Genomic DNA, 8,371 nt, shown 5'->3' with positions numbered 1-8,371 from the left:
AGCACTGATAGAGAACTTTCAAAGGGGGGGTTTGGGGGGTGGGAGAGCCTTTCAAAATTTCAGTCATAAACTGACGTGATCTTTTATAAATTTCCATCGCTTCAGTTATCTCTCTCCCACATCCAACCCATAACAACCCCACCCTCATCTGAAGATTGTTTTTGTGCTATAGTTGTAGTTTGATACTTCTCTCAAAGTTACACAAACTTCTTTCTTTCTCTGTCGGTGGTACCAACATGTATGTATCATAGGCTTCACCCCACAACCCCTTTTCCTTCAAAGCTCCTGTCTCCTTTAATTCTCTCTCTCTCTCTCTCTCTCTCTCTCTCTCTCAGCTATCACTCTCTTTCTTGTTCCGTCTTCACTTACTCTATAACTCTTTATCTCTTTTTCTCATGTTTCCTTGGTTTTCAGGAGAAACCCATTGGATCTCAACAATTTTCCGGATGATTTCACCAGAGATCACGGCAAACAACCACTTGATGACTCCTCTTCTTCTGCATCTGGTACTCTCTCATGCTCTACTCCTCTTACGACACTGATAATGAAAATTCAAATTTTGATTTCAGTTTCTCCTTTCCCAAAAAAGAATGAAATAGTGTACCAATTTCTTAGATTCTTTGAGTTGGGATTGATTTCAAATGCAAACCCTAGAAGATTTATGTGGGATTTTGATTAGTTTTATATCATTCATAGCACATTTTGGCATAAATCTAAATATCACATAACTTACTTACAAAAACTGATCGATTAAAAAGCAATTTGATTTTTATGATATGTGATTTAAAAGAACTTGTGTAAAGATATTTAAATAAACATATTTCAAGGATCACCGTAACCCTTATGATCATTTGGATGGAGACCTACGGTTGGTGTTTTAATTTCAGTGTATACTAGGAGTAACAGTATACTCCCATTTGAAGAAATAATGAACACATGAGAAGTCCCATCAATGTTGCTTTTGAATTAATTGAAATGGTTTTTCTGTTGGTGATGATATCTAGGTATCTACAGGAAAAAGAAAAACGGCGCAAAGGATGAAAGTGCAAAGGTCTACGAGTGTAGGTTTTGCTCCCTCAAGTTCTGCAAGTCTCAAGCCCTTGGGGGACACATGAACCGCCATCGCCAAGGTATATCCAAACCCTCTCTCTCTCTCTCACACACACACACACACAGTGTGAAAAAAGGTAAGGTGGAGCTAGTCATGAACTTTGCTAATGATTTGCCATGAAGCGTTGTCTTGTCAATTTTTTGTCTTTAAGTTTCACCCTATCAGTGACGAATTATACTCTTTACTATTTTATTGTGCTGAAATTTGTTGGCAATATGGTGGTTAATCTACTTATTTTTGTTATTGCGAACCTTTCATACTTTACCTCAAATTAGATTCGATCCTTCAATCCGACGGATTCCAGCATGTATATGTAATATTTCTTGAAAAATAATAATACCTAACGATATGGAGGTGGTCTCAGAGAGGGAGACAGAGACACTAAATCGAGCTCGTCAGCTGGTTTTCAGTAACGATAACCTCCTACCCCAGCTCCCTCACCAACTAGGGTATGTTACTTCCTTTCTCATCTTTCTATTTTTGTTTGTTTTTTAATTACTTCATTTATATATTTTCATTTTCTTACAGATTATAAATTAAGTTTCTTTATTTGTTTGAGGAACTGGTGCCTCTAACCCTCTTCTTAAGTTCATTTCCTTGAGAACTTTGTATCTTTTATTTTGTTCCCCAAAATGATCATCTTGAATTATGATGTGTTAAGTTTTCAGGGTGCGAAGTTGTGGTAATGGCTTCAGTCTCTTGGCTGTTAATATGTTGACCACACATCAGTTGCCCATTCAAAAAATTTCTCTCCCAGATTAAAATAATAGTATAACTCCTAGAATATTTCTAATAAATCAACCATTTGTTATTAATGATAATATCAATCCCCTTGATCAAGAGCACACAAAGCATAGAGGTCATAGAATAATGATGTCCAATGTATGTATATATTTCTTGTATCTAAATATATGTATATATTGATATCCTAATGTAGTGGACAACCAGTGGCACAAGGAGGGTTTCATCATCATCAAGCAGGTTGCAACACAGTTTATCCTACAAGACTCTTCTCCGGCAATTCCAGCACCATTTTACCTCCAGCGCCGTCACAACCTGCAGCTCCACATATGTACACTTCCCCAGCATCTCGCCTCAACATCCCGTACTCGTCACAGTATCCACCCTCACATGACTACTTTGTAGGACATGTCTTCTCCAGCAACCAACCATTCAGCCTCCAGAGCAGCAATGGCAACACTGCACCACCACCCGATAGTACTACGAACTACACATGCATTGGTGCACCTGTCGGACAAAGCTTCCCACTTGGTGGAGGAAGTGGTGGGGGTAGAGACATGTCACCATCCCCCGTCAATCGATATCATCAAGATGGGTTCTAAATTAATCTTTTTTCAAAAAAAAAAAATCTTCTTTTTCATTTAATTTCTGTTTTAGGGTATTCTGCAAATCCTAATGTAGGTTTTGAGAGATTGTGGTGCGAGTATGAGCTGCAGAGCAAATGCAAATGTGGACAAGAGTACTGTGGTGTGGGAAAGTGAGAAGGTGTTTGGTTGGATTTTGTTCAAGAGGGGGTTAGGGTTGACAGCTTTCCTTAACCAGATATAGACTGAAGGAAGGAATGGCATTGGATGAGATTGTTATTCGTGTGTGTTGTATGTGTAACTAGATATTTGCAGGTGGGACAGACAAGTTAGATTTCAACTGGAAGTTCCCAACCCCCTTTTGGATTTCAATTGTTATCTCTCTTGCATGGGGATTGACTCCCATCCATAATTCTTTCTCATTTCTTTTCATATTCTCGGTTCATACTTTTTGTACGTTATTAATTTTAAGCTACTTAGAGCAAGTAAATGATTGCTGAAATATGCCTCTTAAACCCACAATAGTTACTAGAATCCAGATAAAAACCATCACCATCATAAATGATGAAATATTCTTGACGAGAAGCAATCTATAATTTTATTACATAAATATAAATGAAATATATTGGCTTTTATCTTTCAATTTCACACTTCTTAAGATACGTTCAAAAGTTATTTATTGATCATGAAAAATTTATCTATACATAAAACAAACGGCAATACAACATAAAACCAATTACATTAATCCGGTAAGAATAATCTTCTACAAGTTTTGATATAACATTGAGGGCCCCCTAAACAAGTAAAACTTGTAAGGAAATGTGTGTCACAAAAGTAATGATAACAATTGATTTCTAAGGTCCCGAAACGAAATAGAAATCCAAGGACACAACAAACCCGACAACWAATGCGRATAACAATGATCTAGATGTTGCACAATGACTCTATCGAAAATAACCCAAATATAGATAATAACAATATATGTTATTATCTATGTAAATGACAAATTTACAATAACAACACAAGAATTTAACGTGGTTCCACTATCGGTGTGATAGTGTACGTCCACCAAAGAGAGAGAGAGCAAGAATATTATTACCACCAAGAAGATTACAAAGTGCTTGTACAAGGATCTTTAAATCCACAATCAACTAGCAAGTCTTCCTTCAAGAACTTCAAGAACACTCTCGTATCTCACACATATATGATATACTAGCTAGAGAGTGTTGTATCTAGAGGAAGATAGAAAACCAAGGGATATATAAATATGTTGGGGCCAAATGGTTATTTATAACCAAACAAAGAGTAGGGAAGAAGCTTTAGAGGATGAGTAGTGAACAAGCTTGGTAAGAGTAGTGAGGAAGCTTGGTAAGAGTAGTGAGGAAGCTTYCTTCTATGAGTGCAACATCCACAAGTAATATAAATTTATATTACAACACTCCACCATGATGCACGAGATCCTAAAAAAGCAAAACGAATCCCAATCCAACATATACGAGTTATTCCAATAGTTGATCATAACAAGTAGATAATAAATAAATTGGCATGAGGTAACAAATTGCATTCCAACCGTGACGAGCTTCGGCATGGCCATCACCCGTCAAGGTTACAAGCAAACCAATAACCTCGAATGCACAATCTACTTATACTAAGTAGAGCAAAGCAAARCTCTAAAGCACTTGACAAAGKAATTCCTTCAAAGGTGTCGTTTTGTCACCTGTGGTAATATTTCTCCTCTCTCTGCCAAAGTGCCCTAACGGCACTAACACAAACGGAGCTGGATTAAGTTTGAGCAATGCTCAAACTTAGTTGGCGATAGCGACTTAGTGAACATATCAGCAGCATTGTCATCTGTCAGGACTTTCTTCAAATAGACGACCTTCGCTTCATGTAATCTAACAAGATATGCATCACGCACATTTATGTGCTTTGTCCGGGAACTGAAAGCCAAATTAGTTGCCAAATGGATGKCACTCTGATTATCACAGAAAATGCGAACGGAAGGTTGCTCGAAGCCTAATCCATTCATCAATTCTTTTAAATGGACTGCTTCCTTTGCAGACTCGACCGCCGCAACAAGTTCGGCTTCTGTGGTTGACAATGCCACAATAGACTGTAATCRTGATCTCCAACTAACGGCTRTTCCACCCAAAGTAAATACATAACCGGATGTGGATCTCCAACTTACTCGATCACCTGCATAGTCAGAATCACAAAATCCAACAATTTCACAGTCATTGTGCAAACCAAATATAAGACCATGTGTCTCGGTTCCCTTCAAATTATCGGAATGCCATTTTAACGGCTGACCAATGTGATCGACCTGGATTCGCGAGAAACCGACTCACCACTCCGACACAATGTGCGAGATCGGGACGAGTACACACCATGACGTACATAAGACTTCCGACCGCACTGGCGTATGGAACCTTTGACATTTCGGCCTTTCCCTTGTCATTCTTCGGACAATCTTCGCTTGTGATCTTGATGTGCTTTGGTAGCGGAGTGCTAGACGTCTTGGCACCATCAAGATTGAACCGCTTCAGRATTTTCTGAATATATGCTCGTTGTGTTAACCTGAGTGTCCGGGAATTTCTGTCCCGTACGATTTCCATGCCCAAAATCTTCTGCGCCGCGCCAAGATCTTTCATTTCAAATTCYGACTTTAATTTATCTTTTAGTCGTTCGATCTTTGACCGGTCCTTGCAGGCAATAARCATGTCATCTACATAAAGAAGTAAGTAAGTGAAAATGCCACTGCTTTGTCTATGATAGACACAAGCATCTTTTTCACTGCGCTCAAAACCAAGGGTTAGCATAAACAAATCAAACTTCTTATACCATTGACGAGGCGATTGTTTCAGTCCGTAAAGGGACTTTGTGAGCTTACAAACATACTCCGGTTTGCTTTCGGAAACAAAACCATCGGGTTGCTTCATATAAATGGTTTCCTCCAAGTCTCCGTGTAGGAAGGCGGTCTTCACATCTAATTGTTCTAGCTCCAAATCGTGAATAGCCACGATTGCTAAAAGAACTCTAATAGATGTATGTCGAACAACAGGAGCAAAGATATCGTCATACTCGATACCTTTCCGTTGAGCAAAGCCTTTAGCAACGAGACGAGCCTTGTAACGATCATCATCTTTGACCTTGTACACCCACTTGCACCCGATTGCCCGACTATCTTTCGGTAGTGAACAAAGTTCCCAAGTCTTGTTCTTTGAAAGAGCTTCCATCTCTTCTTGCATGGCAKACARCCATTTGGAACTGTGGGTTGAARCCAATGCTTCCTTCAAATCAAGCRGCTCCTCTTCTCCWACATGTAATGCAAACTCHAACTGATCTGTAAAACTCATATTAGCAAAATCCCAATCACCGTACCTGTTAAGGGGACGAATAGTTCTCTGACTACGTCTGGTAGGTGCCACTTGTGGGATTTCCTCATCATCTTGATCTCCACCATCATTTACAATGTCTTCATCAGTAGTAGACAAAGGATCACTAGAAGGAGTCACTGGTGGGATGACTTCTTCTACGTCTTCAGGTGATCCTAGAATAGTATCTCGAGCAGATGAGCTCATAACAATAGGACTGACTACTGTCTCCACATCATCGGCACTAGGAGCAACAGTAGAGGTGACTTCCGGTTCTTGAGAGGATTGAGAGTCCATGGCGGACTTCAACATAGGAGATTCATCAAATGTAACATGTCGAGAATGAATCACTCTATGAGTCAAGGGATTCCAGATCCGGTATCCCTTGATGCCATCTGTATAGCCGAGCAAAAATCCTTTGGTGGCTCTAGGATCTAACTTGTCCTGGCCTGAAATATGCACATAAACAGGACAACCAAATATACGTATGTATTTTATACAGATATTCTTTTTACCTCTCCACAATTCTTCCGGTATTTTTCCTCCAATGGCCGAACAAGGTAACCTGTTCACAATGTGCACCGCGGTGTGCAAAGCTTCGGCCCAAAAAGTCTTAGAAAGCCCCGATGTCAAAAACATACATCGGACTTTCTCCAACAATGTCCTATTCATCCGCTCCGCGACCTCGTTAGATTCGGGATCTCCAGGTGTAGTGAAATGATGGTGAATGCCTTTACTCGAGCAAAATGCCTTGAGGTTACCGCTAGTAAACTCTCCACCGTTATCGGATCTAAGCACCTTTAAYTTCCTTCCGKTCTCGACTTCCACATGTGCTAACCAAGTCTTGAATTTTTCAAAGACATCCGATTTGTGCTTCAAAACAAACACCCAAACTTTTCGTGAGAAATCATCAATAAAAGATACAAAATATCTACCTCCACTTAGGGACTGTGTGSTYGATGGTCCCCAAACATCTGTATGAACATAATCCAGGATTCCTTTGGTGTTGTGTTTTCCAACACCAAAAGAAACACGAGTTTGTTTCCCCTTGACGCATCCGGCACAAAAATCAAGGCTTGCTGGCGTGTTGACCCTAATGAGCTTTCGCTTCCGCAAAACCTCCAAATTCTTCTCCGAGGTGTGGCCCAATCGTAGATGCCATAAACGAGTARYATCCACWTTCTTTGTATTTTCTGCCACACATGATTTTAAAGAAATTGTTTCGCCAACCAAATGAAATAAATTGTTTGCCGCCTGCTTGCCTTTCATAACAACAAAGTTCCYTTGAGATATACGAATGCTCTCATCTTCAATACGAATCTTRCAACCATTTTTGGAYAGAAGTCCAAGCGAGATCAAGGAACGAGACATGTCCGGAACGTATTTGACATTGTACAACGTTCGGACAATGCCGTCAAACATCTTGATACGAACCGTACCAATACCTYGAGTAGTACATGACGTATCATTTCCCATATATATGYTATTACCTTCAAATTTTTCGAAGGTGGAAAAATGATCACGAAACGGTGTCATGTGACAAGAGGCTCCGGTATCCAACACYCAACGTTTATCACYATTTGGTGACRTAGCCGTTGCYGAGAAGCCTACATCATGTTCGRTTGCAACTGCAGAAGATTCGCCCTTTGACTTGTCCTTATTTTTCAAGTTCGGACAATCTTTCACCCAATGGCCCGGTTTGTGGCAATAATTGCAATCACCACGAATCTTTGATTTCCCTCTAGGGCCCGGTCGGCGGGACTGAGAGCGCCCATGGTTTCTTCCTCTTGAAGATTGCTGATCATCACGGCCTCTATCAGCAAATAGGCCGTGGCTGTGATTGTTCTCTCTTGGGTTGTTACCGATCCTCATCTGGATCCTCTGGTCTTCAGATATCATACCTGTCTTCACATCAGATAAAGAAAAAGATTCCTTTCCATATATAAAACTGTTAGTGAATTGCGAGTATTTCTCGGGAAGTGAATACAACATAATCATAGCAAGAGCTTCTTCGTCTTTGGCAAGAAGCGCATCTGTTGCCTTCAACTTCATTATGATATCTTCAAACTCGGTCATGTGGGCTTTAATGRAAGTGCCTTCCTTCATTTTGAAGAAAAGACATGACCGCATCAATAACAACCTGTTGGTTAGAGTTTTCTTGAGATAAAGATTCTCAAGTTTACTCCAGATTCCAGCTGCAKTCTTTTMTGACAYTATCTCAGAAATGACATTTTCTCCCATCGCCATCTGCAAAGTAGTAAATGCCCATGCTTCCATTTCCCTAGCCTTAAGATCAGACATATTAGGGTCTAACTCATTTTTAGCAAATACTACMGGATGGACTCCATTCTTTCTGAGTGCTGCAGATGTTGTGAACTGCCATTTACCAAAGTCACCATCCCCATTCCAAGTTTGAATACGAATCCCAGCCCCAGATAAATTAAATGTACCCTCTTGGTACGGTCTTTGGGTCTGGTTTGAGGAACTGGCACTAAATGGGTTTCCGGCTTCAGCCATAGAGATAAAAATATTTGTGCAAACTAGTTAATGTATATTTTCTA

General features: G+C 39.9%; 1 protein-coding gene across 1 annotated transcript; it reads left to right on the top strand.

The window, feature by feature from the left end:
- Positions 1–394: 394 nt before the first annotated feature.
- Positions 395–2,454, top strand: LOC112524346 (zinc finger protein JAGGED-like; the record flags this gene model as incomplete). The annotated part of the gene is made up of 4 exons (XM_025134130.1): positions 395–506; positions 1,005–1,130; positions 1,476–1,560; positions 2,049–2,454. Coding segments are annotated over 4 exons (729 nt in total), but the record flags the coding sequence as incomplete, so codon positions are not given.
- Between the last annotated feature and the right edge of the window lie 5,917 nt (positions 2,455–8,371).

This window comes from Cynara cardunculus (assembly GCF_001531365.2).
Source record: "Cynara cardunculus var. scolymus isolate 2C chromosome LG 13, CcrdV1, whole genome shotgun sequence".
NCBI classification, from domain to species: Eukaryota; Viridiplantae; Streptophyta; class Magnoliopsida; order Asterales; family Asteraceae; genus Cynara; species Cynara cardunculus.
Note: the sequence above shows the minus strand (reverse complement) of the source record. Positions and strands in the feature narration are given on the sequence as shown.